We start from the raw sequence: 23,797 nt of genomic DNA on the forward strand, positions 1-23,797 counted from the left end.
GCTGTAATGATGCAGCTTTGAACCAAGCCAACTTTTCGTTGCATCGAAAATTCCCTCGTCATGTTCCTTGGCTGCTTTCTCTTGACTTTTCCCGCATCTGCTGAAGATGGCGTGCCCTGCGGCTTTGCATCGTGCAGAAGAGTTGGCACACGGTGTCGTCTTTGACGAACCAGTGATAGTGCCTCGAGAACTGAGGCAAGCGTTACGTCAAGGCTGCGACGAGGTATAAACTTTGGATTTTCGTACTTCTGTCATTCTGCCGACAGGTGTACTGCAAATCAATACCGTCAAATGCGTGTAATTAGCAGCTTATTTACATAGTTCCATCATCAACGTCCTCGCCTCCTGGTCAATGCTGGGTACTATGCTTTCCAGGTGGTGATCTGAACTTCCATCTGCTGGGTGCCCAAATCACTTTGCTGCACTCGTCGGCGTGACGGTTCGATTGCCACTGTATATAATCGTGATGCTGCCTCATACAACACTTGTTACGAGCCCGAGAGTTGGCGTCCGCAATAAGTTGGCTCTTGTAAAGTTTTTATCCTGCAGCCCCATCGTTTCAAGATTCACTTACCGTTCCGACTATGTTCTTTCGACTTGATCTCTATTGTAAGGCTGGCTGTAGCTAAGCCCATTCGTTTCCGCAGCAGTTGTGCTGTTGAGGAAGGTGCAATGCTGTCCTGGAGCATTCACTTCGCTTCAAGACGAATCTGACACAAATATACACATTATTTCAAGAATCAAATACCACAACTTCTGCAGCTGTAGTCTAGCGGTCATGGTTTCGTCAGAGTCGTGCTGTTATGAGCGAGCTATGTCGTCTTTGAGCCAGCAGCTAGGTGTCGGGCAGTCTTGCAAATGAACATACACCAATACAGGCATCTCCAGCACATATCGACTTTAGCCGTCGTCTGTCGATCATCAGACGGATTAGCTACATCGTCTAGTAGAAGTTAAGCGATTGAGGTATGACAAGTGCAAGATCAGACCGCGTTCCGCAGACGCTGGCATCATGTTCAAACAACCGTATCAAGGACTATCCCCAAAGTTCATGTCGTTCTCTGCACTCATGTAAAAGCCTCTGCCGGTCAGTCTGATGATAAGATGCCATGGTGTTGCTGAGACTTGTCTGAGAACACTTCACGCTGATCACTTTAGGAACCCTCTCTCGAAGAGAGGATAGATTGGTTAACTGATCACTCTATGAACCCTCTCTTGCAAAGAAGATGGATCTGCCAACCAATCACCGCCTGAACCCTCCCCTGCAGAGAAGATAGATTTGCCAACCGATCACTGTGTAAACCCTCCCCTGCGGAGAAGATAGATCTGTCAACCTCATGAGTCTCCACGCCATCCTTCTAGAACCATCAGACTCGTCTCAACATTCAGTCGTCCTGCATCCCCGCTGTCGCTGGAGTGATGTACTCGTCGTAGAGTCTTCCCATCGCCTGATCCATGTCCTGTTGTGCAGAAGGATTACTTGGATCGTCTGCGATAGCCTGCATGTTATCCAAAAGCTCCTCCAGCTCAGGGTCGTTCTGTAACAATGCTGCCAGTTGAGGGTTCCCAAGAACCGTATTGCGAGCCATTTCAACCCCCTGCTGCAGTTGAGATACAGGCTCACCAATGACACCAGTGCCCTCACCCATTTCAACATCTTCGTCACCAGGGCCTTCACCCACAGTCTCTTCACCTTGCTCCGCGCTGGTCTCGGCAGCAGTGCCATCATCGTCAGACACCGCAGCTGCATCCAGCATGGGTCCAGCATATGTATCTTCGATGTTGTCGAGCTCACCAGTCGAAGGCTCACTACCGTAGATTGGCATTGGCACAGTGCCGGGGTTGTAGATGGCCTTGTCGGTAATATTGCCGTGGCAAAGGATGTTGTCAAGCACAGGGTAGTACTCCTCGGTCATGTCTTGCTTTGCACTGTTGAGATACCACGACTCAATGAGCATGTTGTTCTCACCATCGTTGTCGATTCGCTCCTGTACGTCCGTTGGTAGCTCTGAGACCCAGCCACTCAGCATGCCGAACCCATGAGTGCGGTGAGCGACACTGAAGCGGAGTGGCGAACAAACAGCCAGCACCAGCGGCAGGTGTAGTCGATCACCATACTTCTTCTTCAAGTGCTGCAGGTCGGCCTTCGGAGTGTTGGAGCAGCAGTACTGGAATATGATCTCGAGGTACAGCGTGACAGCAGTGTCCTTCGTCTGCCACTTCTTGTTGCAGACTGTGCGCATACGAGCCAGGCGCTCATCACACAGGATCGCCACTCCATTGCGGTCGAGGCCCTCAGGATTGCTGTCCTTTGTACCCATCCAACGAGTGCCATCACTGAGCTGATGGAGTGTGATGCCGAAATACTTCTCCATAGACTGAGCGCACTTCTGAAGGCTCTCCCAGACACCGCCGCTCCATGCGCTGCCTTCAGTGTCAGCGGGATCGTATGCCGGGACACTCTTATGCGGATGCACAAATCGCTTGGCAGCATCTTCCCAAGGTCCGGGCTCATTCGGTGTAGGTGCTCCGGCGACAGACTCAGCGTGAATCTTGTCCCACTTCGCCATAAGAGCACCTCTGCCCGAATTGATGAAAGGCCGCTTGAGCACAACCAGTGCCATAGATGTCATCTTGTCGATCAATTGTTGTTGCGCTTGTGGAGAGGACTGCTCTTCGTCACTCTTCCGCTTGAACTCGCCAATCTCGTGGATGACGCCTGGAAGGAATTGTCCCTTCGCATATTGGCAGGTGATCGATGTGATTTTCAAGTTGTCCTTAGAATGCTTCAGACTCTGATACTTTGGACGACCCTGTCTCTCGATGGCGTCAACCGTGATGCCGAAGGGCACGAATCGACGGTGCGATGGATTGCGTCCAATGTTGGTCCGCTCCTCGCCGATATCGTGCGTAAGACCAGTCCACTGGTCCACATAGGTCGTGAGCTGATCTTCTGGAAGGCCTTTGACTTTGCCATGGTTTGGCAGTTGCATCTGGAGCGAAGTCCAAGCGGTCTCGAAGATGGACTTGCACTCTTTCTCCTGTGGATCGAAACCTCTGACTGCACACTTCCGTCTGAAGCTGTTCCAGAGAGATTTGTACGCCAAGTACGATGCAAGAGATTGATAAGACGAGTGACTGCTCATGAACGAGGCTTGGTCACGTCTGTAACAGGCTGGGCAGACCAGTCGACCAAGACTGTCATAGCTGCGTGACTTGCAAAAGACAGGCCGCGTGCAACTCTCGCAAACGTGCATCTCGTTGCCAGAAGTGTCGTCGCAATCACATCGCGACGAGGGAGGCACACCATCGGCGATGTCGTTGTTGACACAGTCAGCTGTCTTCGCGGCCTCAATCCATGCAAATCGAATGTCCTGACCAGCGCAAAAGAGCTGGACAATAGTTTCCAGCACCGGAGTCGTGCGGCTTGCATTCATGGAATGGATAGTGAGTTGGAGTGCGCCTTTTGGAAGACCCAGATCTCCGTACACCTTCGTAGTGGGAGAGACGTAGCTGCAGGCTCGTGCTCTCAAGACTGAGGTCCGATACAATGGAGCCTCGCCGCCATACATACCCTGTTGGGTGGCTGTCCCTCTCTGCAGACCAATCTGCTGCCGATACATGACCTGCAGTTCCTTGATGCGACTCTCCGTGGTGATCAGGCCTTGAAGCTGAGCAGATAACCAATAGACAGCATCTTCGGCTTTCTGTTGGGAGGCCCGTGATGACTTCTGCTTCTTTCCAAGCTTCTTCTTCTCGAATGTTGGCGCTGGCAAATATGTTGGGTTGTCAGGATCGCGCCGGCTGATCGTGCCGGAGCCAGTGTTGCGAACATTGATGACAGGCAAACGAGGAACATCGACTTGGCTCATCTGCTCATCAGTAGCCGTAGCAGAGACATTGAGTCTCTTGTGAGCACCAGTATCCTGGTCGATGTAGTGGACTTTCGTTTGGTATGTGACCGTGTTGCTGTGGGTGACATCGTCAACCTGTCGTGGCTGCGCGAGGACGTTGGAAGCTGCGGATGCGATGATCTCCCGTCTGAGGGGAATGTCCACCTCATCGGTTTCCCATGGCCAGGTGTTGTAGATACGGACCAGCTCCTGATGCATCTTGTCCTTGTCCTTAGCCGAAGCATCCTCGGGAAGAGTGGAGTATGGCACTAGGACATAGTGCGGTGGATCAGTATTGTCCGTAGTCTTGAACTCGGTTCTCCATGCTGAGGCATTGCCTTCCTTCCTGCATCGACCAGCAACAATATTGCGGCTTTGTACTGCTGCACCAGAAACAACCTGCTCGAGGTGCATCTCTACCTGCTTCACATCACACATCGCTTGCTCGACGGAGACAAGAAATTTCTGTGCCCGTTGACCTGGCTCTAGGCGCGACTGCACGGCGGAAGCGTGTTCGAGACGCAAACAACTTCTCCCGGTGACTTCGGGAGCCAAGCTGCAAAGTGGGAGGCGCGCTTTCTTCTGAGTCCTTCAGCAGCAAACACAGACGCAAGCTTCAAGCTGGGACGTGCGTCCTTTCATTTCGCCCTCGAAGGTGGAATTCTTCCTGTCATTCCGCGTTTGCGCATACTTCTTGGGTACGCCGAGTTGCCACTTCTGATCAGAGCCCGTGCCTGTAAGTTGAGCAACACCCTCTCGTTGCGTACCGCAGTCATGCTAACGTTCCCAATCTGTAGGCATGGTCCTCGGCTGCTCTGGAGTCGCAGACGATGCTCTTGACATGGCGAAGGAAGCGGTGCGCGTCGCCGAACTAGGCTTAACCCTCATCGACGACGACCTTGCCAAGCAGTTACTCGCAGACTGTCGTACCGTTCTTGCGGAGGTTGAAGCAGCGCATACCCAGAGAGCCGCAGAAGAAGATTTGGACGAGCTTGTCGAGGAGGCCGAATCCGAGACAGCCGAGCAGGAGGATGGAGATGGCGCCAAGGGAAATGCGGAGGAAGGCCAAGCTGCTGCCGGAGAGAAAGCCAGCGGACCCTCTCGTACCATCACTGATCCCGCGAAGGCCACACCGCACTACAGCACGCCTCCACCAACTAAGTAAGGAGAAGGGGGCCAGGGACGATGCCGGCGATGCTTCAGAGGCTATGGATGAGTGATGTGGTGCAAGGCTTCAATCGGAGGCCTCTCTTTCTCCACTGAATGAGATGCGGGTTTCTGCTTGTTGGCTTGGGCACGCACAGCCAGGCACGACAACTTTTCATCAACAACGCTGAGCCTGCTACAGAAGATTCCGCTCCATCAGAGATGTCGATCGGCTTGGGCCGAGTCATATTGGTCACATTGGGCATGTTCAATTGAGAGACAGCCTGATCACGCTGCAGAAAGATAGGAAATCAAATGAGATCCACAACATATTCATGTCTGTATCAGAATTCTAAATGGAACAGTGTCGCGGAACGAACGTAGAATTCATTGATATCGAATGTGGCTCTTTGCTATTGCGGACTGCCTGAGTACATACGATCATGCCTGTGGATTTCTAGAGTCTTGGTGCTGATGCTACGAACAGACTCCCAGTTGTAGGAGGTTCGGAAGGAGAAGGCGGAGGGATGTGCATCGGATAGAATGATGTAGAGACTGCTTACGATCTGAGACAGGGACACGCAGTTCGATAGCCCGACAACTAAGCCATGCAATCCAAGCACCTCCGTAGCCAAACAGAATCAAGAGCTATGCAGCTTGAAGCGAAGCAGGCTTTCCCGAAACAACACTGTACACATGTGGAAGACTTCAAAAACTCTGTTCATTTGAAGCCGAATGTACCGAAACTGAAGGCCCCAGAGTCTGAGAATGCATTAAGAAGACTCGTGCCATTGTCGTTGCCGAAGGGCCCCATCATTGCATTGATCGTAGGTGAATTCGTCTACACTAAAGCATATCCTTCAAGGGAAGTACGGTCACCCGGTTATCCACGATTAGCAGAAAAGACCTACAAATTTGCCAAGTCTCCCAGCTTGTGATTGTTAGCAAGACGGTTTCTTTGTGGCGATGTCCTGATCCTGTGCTAAGAGGCTTTACTATGCGGGTCCGACATAATCGACCCCTAGGGTCCCCCAGCACAGCACGTTCTTGCGAAGCATGTGTGATGCAAGAAGCTGTAGAAGCACAAAAGCAAAGCATAGGCAGCGAACACAATGCAGGTGCATTCGCTGGTGCAAGACCAGGTGACACTGCCAAGAAAAAATATTTCACCTCAACTTCAAACGCGTATATCTCAGCAACCAGTGGACGTATCGACACCAAAAAAAGAACGCTGCTGCGTCTACGCCAAAGGTCATAGCGAGGATCGAACTCGCGACCACTTCGGATTCATCGAGATTGTAAACGAACTGGACGAATTGTTAGAGGTATTCAACATGTAATGGACGTAAGAGGCACTAACGTGTGATAACCACTACACCATACGACCGTTAAAGCGTGCCGTAAAGGTTGAGGTAGTACAATATGTAGATAGGCAACGAGTGGTTGACGGAAAAAGCTGCTTCGGGTCAAGCATTGATGAGGTTTGAGGCCAGCTTGACCGGTACAGTTCGGACCGACTCCACACGCCAATCAACGGCCAAGATCTTGTACGTAAGCATTGCATGCATACGGTGTCTATCGTCGCTCTTTATGAAATTGGCCCCGGCAGCCTTCTTTTCGGTCCTGCTGAGCCATAAGTCGTGAGCCTCAAGACTGGTTCCTTGTTATGAATATGAGATGGATGGCTTCGACTTGAGCCTTATCGAAAGTCTTGTTGCTACGCAATTGAAATTGGAAACTCTTGTCCCCGGCTGAGTCACGTGATATTTGAAAACTTGACTTGTGAAGTGAAACTTCCGTCCCATCCCACGCACCGATTGTAATGGTACTGCCTCTCAGGTCTCATGGATTGTTGGAAGAATGACTATTGTCTTCGAGGATAGCGACATAAGATGTGGACATGGATGAAGTCCAAATTGGAAACTGAAAATCCGCTACGCGGCTCTGTCCGCCGACTCGCCGGGTAGGCAGCAAGCCAAATCGACGGCCACTACCACCTTTGCATCCATCAACTCTCCTCTCTGGCACTGAAGCTATGCCACCTTCTTCGCAAAAGAGAAAGGCGCACACCAAATCCCGCAACGGCTGCCAGCAGTGCAAGTTACGGCATCGTAAAGTAAGCTGTTCCTTGTGCAAGTATGCTCCGAGGTCCATCGAACCGCAATTGACAGCAGCTGATGCGCCGAGCGCGTCTGCCAGTGTGATGAAGTGCATCCGCAGTGTGGCTCTTGCACGCGTCTGCTTACAGAATGCCGGTATCCCACGACTGTGCCAACTACGCCCGCCTCTCCTGTTGTGACCTACACAGCTGGAAGCAAACCAGCAGGACATTCAGGACGAATGATCGCAAGTGCCCAGTATTCTCGACCCAGTTCAGCCCTCAGCACGCCGCGCGAGAGTCTGGAAGTTGTACCTTCCTCTTCCTCCACAGCCTTGGACCTGGAGTTGATGGCTGCCCTTTGTTTCCACGACGAAGACGATCACTCGCCTGCGCTGAACACGCCAGCAAGCTTCAACCGGCCACTTATACAATTTGCGACAGGGAAGCCTTATTTAATGCATGAACTACTTGCGATTACCGCGTGGAAGTCATTCGCAGAGGATCCGACAAGGAAAGAACTGATGACCAGGGCCTCCTTCCATCAAGCTGAAGCATTGAGCCTAGTGCAACCCCGTCTCCAAAACATCAACGAGGACAATGCCCTCTCTCTTCTCTTCTTCATCGGCCTAGCCGCGATGTCAGGTCTCGCCGAACCAGCTTTGACCACAAACGATTCTGGAGAATCCTTTGATCCGATCGAGAAGACCCTGCACTGTTTCCACCTCTACCGTGGTGTCATGATAGTAACGTCGCCGTTCTGGCCTACTTTCCGCCACACATGGGCTTGGCCATATCTCAGCAGTCAAGTCGAGGCCGGCTCAAACTTGGTCCCTAGGCCGTCAGAGATTCCCGGATATGATCGCTTACGTGGGCTAGCATTTGGCCTTAACGACGAAGAGGCCACGAGTGCTTGTATTGAAGCTATACGCCACACACTAAGCTTTATATCTCTCGTGCAACAGCAGGAGGATGCAACCATGAGCAAAAGACTAGTTTCATCGTGGCCAATGTGTGTTGGAACTCACTTCCTTTCACTTCTTTCGGAACGGAAGCCTGTTGCTTTGGTTATCCTCGCATATTACGCGGTTCTGCTCAAGCTAGGCACGGGACTATGGTGGATTGGAGATTGGCCAGCTACACTTGTTCACCATCTAGATCAATGCTTAGGTCAGCGTTGGTCTGAATTTCTGGAATGGCCACTGTCGATAGTTGCAGGGTGACCTGCACACAAGCTTGCAATGCTAATTCAGCTACGGAACCGATCCATTTACACGCATTCGAAGTTCAGCGCATAGTCTTCGCTCTCGCCGACGAAGGTCTGTAACAGAAGGATAAGGGCATAAATCCCTTTCGGCCCACTTGCCCGACAGCTTTCAGTTTATCAGGGACGACTCCTTCCTCCACCCAGTTGATGAGCTGGTCAAATGCAGTCCCTGGCAACGGACCCAAACCTCCCATACAATGTCCGACTCCTGGGGCCTCGAAATGACGATAGAACTGGTGGACATCGGATACACGCTCCATCACCTGGTCGTAATACCGGCTTGTAACAGGAGGAATTGTCTCATCAGCAAGTCCGTGCCAGCTAATCATCTTTCCACCAGCTTTCTGGAAGCTTGACAAGTCTGGATCGTGCGCAGCCATGATGGGACCAAAGACTCTCTGAGAGGTTCTCAAGTAATCAAAAAACTGCTCATCCGTCAAAGTCGTAACATCGAAAGCCGGATCCTTAGCCAAAAAGTACTTCCAGAATCCAGTGAAGAGCTCGGAATCTGATTGAGTGCACTGGTCGTCAGATGAACAGGTAGTTGAAATGTAACCGGTCAAAGAAGCATCCACATTCAAGCCAGGCCAACTGAAATTACCCTCTGGATCGTGCGGGCCAATCCAAGCTACTCGTACCACATCTGCAGCAGCAGCGGACAAGACTTTATCTGTGCCGTTACAACTTATCCTAGCCCCAACTGCGGAAGAAGGATCGAAATTGCATAGCTCTGGTCGCGATGCGATTGCGTCTTCCAGTCCGTTCAAGAGATCGCAAGCTTGAATAGCTCGTTTCGAGAAGGCATTACCTTCGCAAGCTGATGGGTACGTCGACAGATTTCTCATGACCATTGCGGACCATATTGCTGCCGGGATAAATGTCTCGATATTCATGGCAGGCGCAGCCGCTGGCACACCATCGTAATCGTTTGGAAACCGCTGCGCAAGCTCCATCGCTTGTCGACCTCTGCCGCAACAACCACTGAAGTAGGAATACTTCGGCTCGCTGCCAAAGAAGTCACTCGTGATCCTGTTTCCGATCGATATCATTTTCCCTAAGCTCCGAAAGCCGAAATTATAAAGCAGCGGCAAATCGAGATCTCCGGTGCTTGCCAAAGCCCACTCCGCACTCCTCGCGCTCTTCAGTCTAGTTTCATGACCGGAGTCAGTAGCGAGTGCCACAAATCCTTCTTTGCGAGATTGGAAGTCAGACAGTGACGCTCACTGTGTCATGCCATCCAGAATGCTCGTACGAGACGGTAACATTGCAGAAATCGACGGTGTATACCGCTCCATCGAGTGTACCAGGCGGCAGCGAGGTTCTGGTGAGGTTTCTCACATCTTGGGCTTGCAGGTTGAGGTATCGAACTCCATCAATGTCGGGTGGATGAAAGGAGCTATGCGATCATGATTGTAGGGAGTATCATGTTTGCGATGGCAGAATTGAACACTTTTGAGCGCTGCAAAGCGCTTTATATCAAGCCATGAGGCTGCCAGAGACCTTTGAAGGACTAAGACAATTCATACCAATACGCAGATACGCCGGTGAAATGTCATTGGCAATACGCTCGATACACCCAATACGCCACTTCAGCTTCAGCGAAAATTGTGTTGCTGCCTGGCACGGCAAAAGGAGCTCCGAGCATTACGCTGCACAATTGACACACGCGCGGAAACTTTGTACAGTCTATACTGGTGGCTGGGACTATGAGTTCACAAGAGAATGCCGCGATTCTACCATTGCTCCTAATGCTGCTCACACTAGTCGCGTACCGCTGTCGAGCGCTGAGACCTCCACCCGACAACTGCTGCAGTATTCAGCAAAGTCCTCGCCCAAGGCGTCAGACGGTCCACCATCGCTCGTCTCATTCTTCTTGATGTTTTTAGCATTGAGCTGCACGAGCATGCCCTCCACACGCTCACACTTCCGCGACTCTGCCCGGACCCAATCCTCGAATTCCGCTTGTACAACGTCCTTCTCTATGCGATTGACCACTCGCAGAGCAACAAGCAGGTCGTGTCGCTGTCTCGCCAGAGAGTCCCGAGATCTCTGCAGCTGCACTCCAGGTGATCCAGGCCCTGGAAGAGCCTTCGACGCCATGACATGCTCGTGAAACGTGCTCCGGCATGTCTTCTGAGTATCTGCATCCGATATGTTCCATGAGTCGCTGCCAGCGATCTCCACGTCTGCCGCCACCAGGTTCTCCAGATCGCGTAGATGGATTCCTTTACTCATCATCACGTCTGGTACGACGCCCACTCGCGCCATGAATTTGGCAGCGCTTCGTTCATGGTACCACACGAGTCCGTCGCGGTACCCGTGCCACGTATTATAGAGCGCTGAAATGCCGAGGACGATAATCAACAGTGTATGGGCGGTGCAAAGCGAGATTGCCCCTTTACCGATGGCGACTGCAAGGTCCAGGACCACACTAGACGCGCTCAGCGTGCGTGCGAAAAGGTCCGTCGTTACCAGTTGGACAATGCTGATCGGCTTGCTGCTGACTGGCGTGATAGGAGGTAGTGTTCCACTTGGAACCTGATCGCTGCCAATTTGTGCGGTCTTCGTCTGTTGACCGACACTGCCGAAGATTTCCACTGCCTTGATGGTTTTGCTGTAGTTGCCTAGCTTGGCCACTTGATCCATCGCCACGTTCGAGATGTCTAATGCGTCGGCCTCCAGGGTGTTGTATGCCTGTCGCTCAATGAGTCGCTTGAAATATTGTATCGCCGGTTGCTGACGCCAGACAAAGTTCTGAAAGATGGCGAGCTTGGACCGCGACTTCGCAGTATGCGTTACAACAAATTTTGTGGTCAAAGTGAAGGACTTTCCATATGGAAGGCGATGAGCGTATTTGTCGTTGGTGACCACATAGCAAAGGTGGTCATTGAAGATGTCAATGGTCTGAGTGTCAGTCACGGAATGGTCCTGCGTGGTGAAATTCCTAGTCCAATGACCACGATCTGCTTTGCTCCAAGGTGTTTGTGCAATAGTGGTACCCGATCGATTGGCGTAGAGTAGCTGGAACACTGCGCTCTTGTCTCCAAACATGATGTGGAACAGTGCCTTTGCACTGATGTTGAAGTCTCTCGTGACGCTAGACTGCATACCTTGAGGTGCATATACCACAGGTTGTGAAGGCAGTTTGAATTTCTGGATTTCTCGTCCAGTTCTGATCGTCTCTCCATAGAGACTGCCGTCGATGCGCAAGCTCGCTTTGATGTTTCGGTCACGGCGGCGTTGTGGCGTGCTCGGATCGCCCGGTAGGGTGTCATCAGCATCGTAAACGACATCTTCCCACTCCCAGCTTTCGGCACTTGATCTTCGGCGTAGAGGTTCAGTCTCCATCTTGATTAACGTTTTTATGATTTCCTCCAAACCCGCTGGTTCCTCTGCGTGAGCGTTGCGGACTAGGAAGTTCAATCTTCGCTGGAGCAATTTCAGTGGCTCCAAGAACACTTTGATCGTGAGCCTGCGCGCTTCATCCCTCTGTAAACCTTCCTTGAGGTGAAGGTAAACGAAGTCGCAATCGCGGCCGGGCGCAGCGGTCACCTCGGCAAGTGCAGAGAGGCTGACCCCAGTGACAAGAACGAGCCCGAGGTGGTTAGAGAAGAAGTATATCTCGTACGGCGTCACATAAACTCGCCCTGGAAACTCCTGTTGATCGTTCGGATTCCAGGTCGCGCGGAACACCAATACGACCTTTTCAGACTTCATTACTGAGGGGAATAGCATTCGGAACTGCGCATTCTGTGCTTTGAGTGGTAATGGGTAGTAGCTCGGGTAATCATCTGCCACTGCTGAGAGTGACGGACCGTCCTGATTCTGTTTGGCCGCAGATAGATGAATCTCGCCACCGATGCTCAGATTCTTGCGATGGCCCAGAGAGGTACCAGCATCGGACATGTATGCATCGTTGGCGTGTGTCGATTCGCTCTGTCCATCCATGACGATAGAATCATCCTGAGAGATAGACATGGCGCGCATGCCAGGGCTCGGAGGCTGCGAGGGTGGCTTGCGCAGCTGGCCATCGTCACCGAGGCGATTGACATGACCCCAGTTGCTGCTACCCCAAAGGTTTGCCAGAATACCAGAAGGCATACCACTCCCGTCTGCTCGGGCCAGACCAATACCTCGCTCTCCACTGACAACAACGGCAGTGTGGCTGAGATTGGTCGCAGCTGGCGGGTTCGCAAGGGTAGAAGGTGCTAAGCTGCTCGATGGTAAACTGTTGATAGGCATCGTAAACGTCCGTCTAGGTCCATCGGTGCCACCGGGCCCGACAGGCAGGATGCTGTGGCTCGCTGAAATGAGACTGGCGATGCCTCCACCAGATGCCGGTCCTTGACTCATGTGCGGCGACGCAGTCGATCTCTTGTGGAGGTCAAGCTTTTGTATAATGCGGGCAGCGTGGTCTCGAGAAGCCTCACGGAGACCGCCTTCAGCTTCGCGTTCGAGACTCATTACTCTTCGAGGATTGACGTCGAAGCTTGGGCGTGCTGCGATGCCTAGACCAGTGCCTTCCCGCTCGGGAGCTGTGAGTCCTTCGCACTGTTAGCATCAACTCCACGGGTCTTTTGAACGTCATGGCTGAGTGGGCGAATGTAACGAGAAGTGTAACGAGAATCCAGTACTCACCTACAGCCAGATCCTCGCTCGTCTGAGCGGCATGGCCATCACCGATCTTCGCGGCAAACTCTGGTGCGACAGGCGGGCTAATCGCGAAAGCAGGATCTATTCCCGGCGCTGAAGATGAAGATGCCTCCGTGCTGGCAGGATCTTCTAAAGCCTTCCTTTTGGCAACCTCAAATGCACCGATCCACTCGGTGAGTTCCTGCAGGATGTTAGACAACAGAGATTCGGATCGAGACCAACAGCAGCAGAGCGCGTACCTGTTGACCCTCTGCTTGTAGGATGATGCTTTGGTCTTTGGTCTTGACCTCGAAACAAAAGCGTCTTTCTTCCTGAAAAGCTGGTCGGATGCTGCAAAGGAGAACACCGGTCCTGTCGCTTTCCTCGACACCTCCGGACCTGCCTTGAATCAGCCAGCCAAAGATTCCATTCTTCACGAAGAACCAACGACGTGACCAGACAGTCCTAGCAGGTCGGCCGGTGACAGTTCTGAGGAATAACCAGCCTTGCTTCTCGGCTAATTCTGAAGCACCTTTGTTCGTGCCGGCCGCTGCAGAAGCCCCGGTACCTAGATAGGGTACCGTCGATGCAGAATAGTCCTCCAACTGTGGTCGATCAGTACAGCAACGTGGTTTTCGCCTCCGTCACAAGTGGTGGGCGGAGGCTTCCATGCCGCGAGAACAGGAGTTCGACGAAAACATGTCCACCAAGGTTCACTTACCTCTCGAGAAGGGCGCTTCTTCTGTTCTGCGGTGTCCTCAATCAGCTTACGTGCGGCAAGCAGCTCTCGCTTGAAAGCACGCTCTGAGTTCTCCATCTCTTTGCTCCATCCCCGAATGCGTTCCATTTCACCTCCCCACTTTGCGAAGGTTGCTGTACTGGACTCCCGGGCCTGTCGCATCTCTTTCCACTGATCGGCGAAGATTTTGACAATCAGCTGCAAAGTGTCAGGCTCAGTTCTGACACCATATACGAGAAAGCCAACATGGCAGAGCTGACTTCAAGCATCTGGCTGATGCGCAGATCATACGAAATTTTGGGCAGGAGCGAGACATGTTGCGACAGCTTACCTTGTCAAGCGAGGCGCGCAGGTGAGGAGCAGAAACGCAAAAGTCCATGCTGGCCTTGAGGTAGACCTTTCGCGCTTCATGGAGCTGGAAGGCCTCCTCTCGCAAGGACGATGGCTCCTTGGTCTTGCTTTGCGCAGAGAAGCGAGTGATGACAGTATCGAAGCTCTTTTGGGCATTATCCATAGCACGCCTCGCGTCTTTGAAATTGCGCAAATCCTGGCTGAGGAAGGCCTTGATGGGATCTATCACGGCAGTGTCATAGCGCTTGATGCCTCGAAGTGTGTTTGACCAGAACTCGCGCGCACCCTCGCCATAGCGGCGCATAGCTAGCAGGGTGTAATCATGATCGAGCACAGCTTCGCTGATGAGGGCTGGCGGCATGGACTGGCTCAGGAACGAATTGACCGTGGTCTCCAACGACGACACCTCGGCGACCAGGCGCGAGGCGGCCTTCACATAGCCATCTAGCCATCTTTCCACGGCATCGATGTTGTCCGCGAAGTGCACTGCCGTAGCACGGAAGGTCGGAGAATCGAGGCTGGCTTCACGTAGGCCGACGGGGATGAGGTTCAGGACGGTATGCCGCTCCAACACGGGGACTTCGGTGGGAGCCGTGGACGGCGAGGTCTCGGCCATGACGGTGACATGGAGCTCGCGGCGGGGCGACGGATACAATGTTGCAGCGTGATAGGGGTCGGCGTGGTGGAGGAGACGATTCTCAATGTTGCTGGTGGTCACTGACGTGTGCACGCGCATTGACAGGGTTGCCGGGTCGAGAACGTTCAAGCGACAGACTAACAACACCTCCACTCCACTCCCCGAACCACGACCGCAGTCTTTTCTCTCGCTCCACCGCATCGCAGCCAGGGCGATTGTGCGTTACTCGATGCCCTCGTGGCTGTATCAGCGACAGTACAAGCACAAGCACAAGCTCATCACATCGATGTCTACATGTGACGCTCGAAGATGCCCAAGACTCTTCCCCCGACAGCAACATAATCAGCCAAGAAAACACGGTTTCGCTGCTACAAACTAAGCGCTCGCATCCACGTGGGCCAAGTGATACGGCGCAGACCACAGGAGGCAGTGCATGCAGAGGCTATCGCATTTTTCTGCAAGTCATCTATCGCTTGCAACGCTGTTGCGCGATGCATATTGAAGCGGTCCACACTGGCCCCTCTGAAACACTTCGCTTCTCAAGCCCTCGGAATCGCCCGTCGACCACGGAGCCATTGACTGCATCTGATAATACCACCGCGGCTCCACCCTCCGTTTCGCCTTCATCGCTGCGTGGGACTGCATCGCACTCCATCTTTCTCCCAGATAGCTGTCCTCCCTATGCAGTGCTTGGCTTCATCTACCTCGCTCCTAGCCGCGCTCTCGACCCATTTCCCCCGACGGCACTCCTCACAATGTTTCAATTCTCCTTGTCATGCTGCATCATGCAAACAATGCATCCGAGCATGGACGCTTGCCCGTAGGAATACATAAAAAGAGTCTGCGAAGCTCTTGTAAGTCTCCATCATCAACCGGCTCGATCAGCAAGTCTGCTCAGTACGCCCTTTCAAAAGCACCTTCTCTACACAGCGACTGGTTTCGCTTGCCCTTCATTCAACGCACTCTTTCTATCCCCAGTACCGCTCATCAATCACTCGGTCTTTACCACCTGCAACATCACCCACACCACCCAAAATGCAATACATCCTCCCAGCAACCTTGGCTTTTGCCGTCGCAGCCAATGCAGTGCCTGCCCAGCACTGGCACTACCCCAAGGGCTTTGGAGGCCCACCAGCGCCTGGTGGCGCTATCCCAACTGGCGGTGCTTACCCAACTGGCCTCGTTCCTACCGCCACAGGAATCCTCCCATGGCCCACCGCACCATACAGCCCTATCAAACAATACCAGAACAAGGGCCGTGCCGATGACGATGAGGAGTCCAGCTCGTCTTCTGCCGCGTCCAGCAAGACCAAGTCTAGCAAGAAGGGCAAGTCGTCCTCTGCCACCGCTAGTGTGACCAAGTCGGGCAATGCTGCGTCGGCCACAGGCGGTGCCTCTTCTGGCAACAGCTCTGCCCCTGCTACCACCGCGGCACCTGCATCCGGTGGCTCTGGTTCGTCCGGAGGCAAGCTGCCAGCCTCCTCTGGCACATCCATCCTTAAGGCCGTCCAGACCATCGCTGCTGGCGAGTCTTTCGACGGCGGCATGGTCGCTTTCGACCGTGGCGCTTCCTGCACTGGCCAGACCGAGGGAGGCTCGTCCGACACGGTCTTCCACCTCGAAGAAGGAGCTTCCCTGAGCAACGTCATCATCGGTCCTAACCAGATCGAGGGTGTTCATTGCTTCGGTAGCTGCACCTTGACCAACGTCTGGTGGTCTGAGGTCTGCGAGGATGCCTTCACCATCAAGGAGCAATCTGCCAGCGGAACCACCACCATCAACGGCGGTGGTGCCTTCGGAGCTGACGACAAAGTTCTCCAGCACAACGGCGGTCAGTCTACCCCAAATGCAAAGCTAGAAACGTACTGACAAGTCGCTGTAGCTGGTACATTGAAGGTCACAGGCTTTACTACTTCTGACTTCGGAAAGTTGTACAGATCTTGTATGTAAACCCCCTTCTGCAACAAGAGAGTTCGACTCTCCTGAGTTACGACTACTTTACTAACAATGCATAACAGGCGGAAACTGCAAGTCCATGAGCGAACGCCACATCATTCTCGACGACATCACCGCCTCCGAAGGCTCCTCTCTCGTGGGAATCAACAGCAACTACGGAGACACCGCCACCCTCACCAACATCAAAGCATCCGGCGTGAAAGACATTTGCGTTGAATACGAGGGCAACGACAGCGGCAAAGAGCCAACAAAGAAGAGCAGCGGTCCTTCTTCCGCTTGCATCTACACCGAGTCCGACGTCACTTCGTCTTAGACTTGGTCAAACTGTCCATCTGAGCTAGTGCGCAGCTGTCTCCTGCCTGCATGCATCACCCGTGCAAGCGAGTGAGCTGCTCACCTGGATCACAAACCAGACTAGAAATAGAGAGAGCTCCCAGGTCTCTCTAAATGTAATAGGACAGATGAAATGACACGAAGACAACATCACGTTGTCCGCATTCATTTACACCACCGATTTCCATTATCCATTGCAAGTCTCTCTAACGATGCTATAATTTATGGAGCCGTCATTCCCGTTCAGCCGTGAGGCCATAGATGCGTCTTGAATACCATCACACACACTCCCCAAATGCTTGCTCCTCGGAAACTTGCCAAACAAAGGGCAAATTCTGGGCAAATGATCGCTCGAACGCTAAATGACAATGAACAAAAATTCTCAACAAATGCTTACAGGTCCAGCCTTCGTAAATCATCAAGTCGTGAAAGGAAGGGAGCGGAAAATATTGGGTATCATCGGAAAGCGACGCTTTGTCCCGAACGCGCTCATACACTCACAGTCCGTCTTCGTGTTTGTAGTGGCTTCTGGGCTTGGCAGATGAGCAGCCGGAAGCTAGTACGCTGCTTCTCGCACTCTCGCAGAAGACCTCGCTCGCTCCAGATGCTTTGATCAGTTGGGAGCAAAGCTCGTTCGTAACAATTGGTGTACCACCAACGGCCTACTCTGGCGACCATTTTGGTAATGCTCTCGTCAGCGTTGTTCCCCAGATCGGGAATCTTTTCTTCGGTATTGTTGAGAAGATCGAGGAAACCTGAGCCATCATGAGCCGAAGAGGTGTGATTGCGCTGCCACAGTGTCCTTTCTGAGCTGTCTGAGCCAGAGCCGCTGAGATCTTGCGAACGCACTCGTCCGGCCGCTGGCACGCCAACAACGCAACGTTGAACGTTTTCGAAACCTTTCCGTCCAACCATGCGCACTAAGACATCGCTAAGGTTGCCCAGACAGACGGTTGGATCACGAATTTGCATCCTCGTCTTGAGCCCTTTGACGGCCTTCCGAGTTTGGCTGCCCATGTTCATAAGGTCCAGATCAAGGACGGCTACCTCCAGATATCCTCCGGGGCGAAGCACGCGCTTACATTCCGACACGCAGGCGCTGTAGCTATGCTCGGTAGTGGCGGTCGGGAAGCGAAGCACGATCGCGTTGAAGAAGCCTTTGGGAAAGGGAAATGCCGCAGAGAGACTGGTTACTGGGATGCGGCGAAAGTTGGCCGGCGTGCTAGCATCCGCGTCGTCCCATCCAAGATCGGTGGATACTTTTGAACCCGCGCTCATGTCATAGACCTCGGTGTTTGGGTATGATCGGGCAATGTAGTAGGACCAATCGCTGCTGAGGCCATCGATGACGAGAACTCGTGCTTCGCTGGCAAATCGCAATTCATTGTTCGCCGGGCTGAACAGAATTCTGCCGAAGGACAGCCATTTACTTGTCATGAACGCCCCAGCTCGCATGTTGTCTGCTTGTCTGATACTCTGACTGACAACCACTGCTCGCCCCTGGTGAGCAATGTTTTGAGTGCGCAGAGGGCGATTGCCCCCCTCGGCACCGTATTGGGTTGCATCCGGCAAGGATGTGGATCTTGAATGTCGTGAGCCAGTGCTTTGACGCGAGGAAACAGCACTGTGTCGGGAATTTCGCTGCATGGGCATATTCGCTGTCGGGATGTCGAGCATACTCATGCGGTCAAACGAGGTGCAAGTGCTGCGATTGCCATACTCGTTTACCCAAGCAGATAATGTATCAGGGGTCAAGGGTGACATCGAAGGCTGCAGGAATCGTGATACTTGCTGTGGCACCGTGAGGACAGTTGAGTTGATGTATGAGCCGGGAATGGCAGGAAGCTCAACCCTCGGAGGATTACTGGATGGTGGTGGGTGCAAGTGAGGCATCACTGTAGCAGCGACATCCGCATCCGCCTGCGCATACGATCTCCCAAGCGAGAATGCAGCAGAAGGAAGTTTGTCAAGGGCGACAGCGTCCATCAGATCGTCGTACTCGTTCCAGATGTCCTCTTGCTGAGGCAGCTCAGCATTGGTTGCAGTCAGATAGACTGGATCGCTCCTAGTCCCGGAGCTTCCCGATACATACGACTGCTGCGAGTCCTTACGTTCGGAAAAGGTGATGAATTCGCTTTGCCGCGCAGAAATGGCCTTTGCCTGATCTGCACTACTCCAGATGGCACTCTCGTTACTTTCGTCGAGAGGACTTGTCACGATAGCCTGGGCCCAGGGGCTCTTTCCAGCATCTGAATGAACATCGGGCTCGACCGGACTTGCAGCCATACCGCGTATCTGACTATAGACAGATCCAGGAGGCTTGGGGTGGCTCTCCGCAAAGGGCCGCGAGAATGACACGTCTGACGGCTTCCGACCACGTGTGGATACCACAGCAGGTATGCGCCCAAACGGCAAAATTCGCGGTTGCTTTGGCACATCATAGTCTTGCTCCGGCGTATGAAGTGGACCCGCGACCATGCCTAGATGTGTGGGCGGGGCAAGTTCTGCGCCATGAGGTTGACGTGAGCCTCCTTCCATGAATATTACAGGTTGGTTATTGGCTTGTGATGTGGCACTTTTTGAGCGGGGCGATGGCATCTGCCGTGGTGCAATGTGCTCCATCGGTCCTTGAGGATAGGTCTCATACTGCTCGCGGGTATCTTCTTCGGCTGAGCTGTACGAGACATGCATCGCCTTGTCTCTAGCCGTTTCCAAGTCAGAAACCAAGTCCTCGACTTCTGCAAGGCCCACTGGTGAGACAGAATCCATAAGGGCATAATGAGCGACTGGCACTGGCGTGGTATTCTTGATGGTAGTATGACTGGGAGCGCCTTTTGGCTGGTTTGTCGATCGAGGTGGTACGTTGGCGCGCTGAAAGAAGTTCCGCAGCCGCCTTGATTTGGTACGGGCCACCGAAGCACCTCGCGCTTCCCCTTCCACGTAGTCATTTGCGGCATGTGGAGGTGAAGTTGGCATTTCTCTGTTGTCCAATAACCAGACACGCTGCTCGCCTTCACTTTCGAAAGAGTGTTGGCGAGCTTGCGAATCTGCGTTGACCTGAAGCGAGGCACCAGCGGCAGATAATGGAGCGATTGAGCGCGGCGCCCCGAAAGCATTCATACGACGATTCGTGATACGTGCATCGAAGCCATCATCCGAGCTTTCTTGGGTGTTGCATCGTCCAAATGATGGTCGGTGTTCGAAAGAGGGGCGAGATGAATTGCTCATCGCGGACGGTAACAGTGATGGCAGTGAAGCGCCGTCAGAAACGGAAGACTGCGAGGAGGGCGCTCGAGTGCTTCCTCCCTGTGCATCGGGAATAGACTCGGTCTGACTCCAAGCACTCCCACTACCGCGGATGTATACAGGCTTCAATCGGTCTCTCAAGAACTCGTCCATCTCAGGGGAGTCTTTGCTGTTCCTACTGTTCTTGCTGCTCCTGAGTGTTGTTGATCCAAGACTGGCCGTGTAAGTTCCGCTATCGCTGCTTGGCGACCGGGAAGTAGTGCTGCTCGTAGTGCTGGCACTTCTCCCTCTGAACCCAAATCTGCCGTAGCCTTCATGACCAGTGCCCGCCACTGGACCTTTGCTAGATAGTCTTCTCGGCTTCTCAGCAGCTTTGTTGTCGGTCTTGGGCTTGCGCGAGAAGAATCCGAATCGAGGCGACTTTGCAGGGGATGGAGCGGTGCCAACGGCTGGCGAATCTTTGCGTTGTCCGCGGAAGCCATTCTTCGTTTCCAGTCCCTGCGACGAAGATGCAGCCGAGTCCTGCTGTTGTGGGCGCAACGCTGGATGCAGAGGTGAGATGGCTGAGTCCACTCGCGGCGACGTGCCGCGTGAAGACGATCTCGGCGGTAAGCCAAATCTGCTCTTGACGCTAGATGCGCTTTCGAGGCTCGCACTTTCTTGCGATGAGGTGCGTTTGTGATAGCCGGTGTACAAGCGTGGAAGATCACTTTGTATCACTGGCGCTGGTGTTCTGAGGTCTGCTAGGAAAGCCACATCATCCCTTCTTGGTCTAGTTGGGGTCTTGGATACAGGCGTTGCGACATTCAGGTGCGCCAATTCTGGAGGTACCTCTACGGGCTTTTTGCGCGTCTTGGACGGCGAAGGCTCTTTTGTCAGCTTCCTACGACCTGTAGCTCGTGAGGTCCCGGAGGCAGGTGAGGCAACAGTTGCCTTCGCTGGCGTCGCAGGTGTGGACGCAGCTCGTTGTTGCCGACTAGCGTTTGCCTCCTTTAGCGTGCGCACCGTGGAGTTCGAGGACGACGTGGATGATTCCCGAACTGGATGCAGTGCGGACTGCTTCTGCTCGTCCGTTCGACCAGTGGCGCCAATCTGTGTGCCTGTACGGGAGGAGCTGGACGACCGCCGCGGACGAGCCCCGCTCGCGACTGCTGCCAAGCCTGACGAATATGAAGATGCTGAGCTCGGTGTCGGGACATGGCTGAATGGTGAGTCGGTATATCTTGTCGATGGAGTCACGGAAGGTGTATAGCCGTACACGGCGGGATCTCTGGTCAAGTTGCGATATTTCAGGTTTTCATACGTGGCTGGGGTCGTTGATCCTGCAGATCCGCGTAATGTCGTTTGAGGTGGCATCATCCCAAACACAGACTCGTCAGATTCTGGGCGAGAAATGAGTTGTTCATCTTCTTCCTCTTGTGGAGAGGGTATGACAAGCTGCAGTGTTCCAGCCTCGGAGCGTTTCTGTGCAGCATAGTGATCGATCGCGCCCGATTGTTTGCGGCGGAGGAGATTTGATCGAGGGCTGTCGAACGTCGAGGCTGAGGAGCCTGAAATGAGAGACGGTGTTCGCATGCCCACTTGACCTGGCGCAATGGTGCCTACCGGTGTCAGGAACCTTGGCATATCTGGGCCATGTTTTTGCGCCGCCATCGATACCGGCGTTGGGGTTCTACCGGCGGATCTGATCGGCACCTGACCAACATCTTTGACAGTCCTCCTCGCTAGCTTGGAAATGTGTTGTGTGCTTTTGTTTTGCTGACCATTCTCAGCACTACCCTTGGTTGGTATGCGACTGTTGTGGTGTTTCGATGATTGTTGTGTAGTGTCTCTGGAGTGGGTCCTCGACGAGGACATGATTCGAAGTCGTTGTTCGCGGATGTGCTGTGACAGTCTGAATCACTCTCGCACCTTGCCATGCAATTCATCTGGATTATGTGGGATATTCTGCCATGTGATCGTGGAATAATAATTTGGTGTGCCCAAAGTAATGCATAAGATTCAAGAGGGACTATTAAGCGATCGCATAAACGTCAGCGCCAGCGCTTGCGACCGCGAGATATGGATAGATTCTGCACAAGAATCTTGTTGCGAAAAGATGAGAATCACCTTTTGTTTGGATGCAGTCAGTGCAACTGGCCGGAAGACGCGAAGCGTGCTGGTGCGGTCATGCAGCAGGCTGCGCTGCGCCACGACTTGGTGCAGGTGCGGCGACGCCGATGCTGGCCGATCAGCGTTCCGCGAGCACCCACGCCACAGCTGGTGCTACGTGTAGAGCGCAGATTGGTCTCACATATGTATAGACCTGTTCTGCTGCTGGTCTGGTCGTCCTTTGCCGCACAGCTGGGCCACAGCGATTGTCCGTGAGATGCAGTGCGCTGATGGGCCTCGACACCCGTGGGTTCGGGAGAGACGATGCTTGCTTGCTTGCTGCTTGCCTCGGCGGAGCGCTTGGATCGTCTGGACTGGAGGCTGTCGGAGTCGCGTTCATGTGCTACGTCTGGCACGGTGGATGGGGTGTATTCCAGCAATGGTTCTTGCGCTGCGCAACAATGGGTGAAGGGACAGAGACAGGGCGAGTGGAAGGGAGTGTTGTTGGCGTTGGACTGCCGTGCTGCTGACAGCTGCATTCGCTGCTGAGCTGAGAGCGGCGGGTGGCACAAGTACTTGCAGACGCCATGCGCAGGCCTCGCTGCACGCACGCACGCGGCGAAGAAGTAATCATCGAGAAGCACCATGGCGCCGCGCTCGTTTCGACGTGCGTGCAAGCAGCAGACCACTCACAGCAGCAAGACGCCAGCCCTTCACGTGGATTCGTCGGCAAAAATGGGAACTTCTGCAGTGTTCCGCCTGCACCTGGTCCGTTGGGGCTTGCTTGCGCTCGTGCTCATGCAGGACACCGGCTCTGCCGAGCTGTGCAGTGTGTGGCCTGCAACGAGACAACACACAACAGCAGCGCCCTCGCACCCATGGTTGTTGGTATTGCGCATCCGCCACTCGGAGCCCGCATGGTGGCGTTCTGTCAGAGACAACACCCAACCCAACACAATATCGCGTGTGTACTTGCCGCCTACCCTTCATTCAAACCGCACCACTCACGTCAACTAAGTAGCAGTTGGGCAACGGAACTACAGTTGCTCGACGGTCCGTGGCAGCTCTCCTACCTCCGCGCAATTGAAGAATTGAGCTGCTCGTGCCTCTGATTGGATCTGCGCATTGCACGCTACTTTGACCAACCCGCTTCCGGTTGCTCCACAACCTCCGTCTGTGAGAGAGTAGGATGATTATACCTTCGGCGACCCTGCTCAAGAAAGTAATGCTCTGAACATGCCGTGCGACTGCTTCTTAGACTGCATTGGCACACAATGTGTCGAGAACGACCGCGATGATCAGGTGTTGGACATCGAGCCTCACCGGCATCGCGATTGGACGTTCTAGCTACTATCCCGCGCATACTACCTATATTATCAAGTCTCACCTATGCCGCTAAGCGCCGTCT

At 53.5% G+C, this 23,797-nt stretch overlaps 6 protein-coding genes across 6 annotated transcripts; 2 read left to right on the top strand and 4 right to left on the bottom strand.

The window, feature by feature from the left end:
• Positions 1 to 1,385: 1,385 nt before the first annotated feature.
• RHO25_001156 (uncharacterized protein) lies at positions 1,386 to 4,331 on the bottom strand (the record flags this gene model as incomplete). Its single annotated transcript, XM_023593766.2, has 1 exon — positions 1,386 to 4,331. One exon carries the CDS (start codon positions 4,329 to 4,331, stop codon positions 1,386 to 1,388), a length of 2,946 nt encoding a protein of 981 aa, XP_023458119.1.
• A 361-nt stretch (positions 4,332 to 4,692) lies between these two features.
• Positions 4,693 to 5,058, top strand: RHO25_001157 (uncharacterized protein; the record flags this gene model as incomplete). Its single annotated transcript, XM_065602082.1, has 1 exon — positions 4,693 to 5,058. One exon carries the CDS (start codon positions 4,693 to 4,695, stop codon positions 5,056 to 5,058), a length of 366 nt encoding a protein of 121 aa, XP_065458154.1.
• Positions 5,059 to 8,424: 3,366 nt separating this feature from the next.
• RHO25_001158 (uncharacterized protein) lies at positions 8,425 to 9,669 on the bottom strand (the record flags this gene model as incomplete). Its single annotated transcript, XM_065602083.1, has 2 exons — positions 8,425 to 9,550; positions 9,629 to 9,669. 2 exons carry the CDS (start codon positions 9,667 to 9,669, stop codon positions 8,425 to 8,427), a joined length of 1,167 nt encoding a protein of 388 aa, XP_065458155.1.
• A 490-nt stretch (positions 9,670 to 10,159) lies between these two features.
• RHO25_001159 (uncharacterized protein) lies at positions 10,160 to 14,862 on the bottom strand (the record flags this gene model as incomplete). Its single annotated transcript, XM_023593768.2, has 5 exons — positions 10,160 to 12,948; positions 13,043 to 13,238; positions 13,297 to 13,641; positions 13,758 to 13,973; positions 14,107 to 14,862. The coding sequence occupies 5 exons, from the start codon at positions 14,860 to 14,862 to the stop codon at positions 10,160 to 10,162; spliced, it is 4,302 nt and encodes a 1,433-aa protein (XP_023458121.1).
• A 936-nt stretch (positions 14,863 to 15,798) lies between these two features.
• Positions 15,799 to 17,032, top strand: RHO25_001160 (uncharacterized protein; the record flags this gene model as incomplete). Its single annotated transcript, XM_023593769.2, has 3 exons — positions 15,799 to 16,594; positions 16,646 to 16,705; positions 16,782 to 17,032. The coding sequence occupies 3 exons, from the start codon at positions 15,799 to 15,801 to the stop codon at positions 17,030 to 17,032; spliced, it is 1,107 nt and encodes a 368-aa protein (XP_023458120.1).
• A 509-nt stretch (positions 17,033 to 17,541) lies between these two features.
• RHO25_001161 (uncharacterized protein) lies at positions 17,542 to 22,155 on the bottom strand (the record flags this gene model as incomplete). The annotated part of the gene is made up of 1 exon (XM_023593770.2): positions 17,542 to 22,155. The coding sequence occupies one exon, from the start codon at positions 22,153 to 22,155 to the stop codon at positions 17,542 to 17,544; it is 4,614 nt and encodes a 1,537-aa protein (XP_023458123.1).
• Between the last annotated feature and the right edge of the window lie 1,642 nt (positions 22,156 to 23,797).

The sequence above is a fragment of the Cercospora beticola genome, chromosome 1 (genome assembly GCF_033473495.1).
Source record: "Cercospora beticola chromosome 1, complete sequence".
In the NCBI taxonomy this organism is placed as follows: domain Eukaryota; kingdom Fungi; phylum Ascomycota; class Dothideomycetes; order Mycosphaerellales; family Mycosphaerellaceae; genus Cercospora; species Cercospora beticola.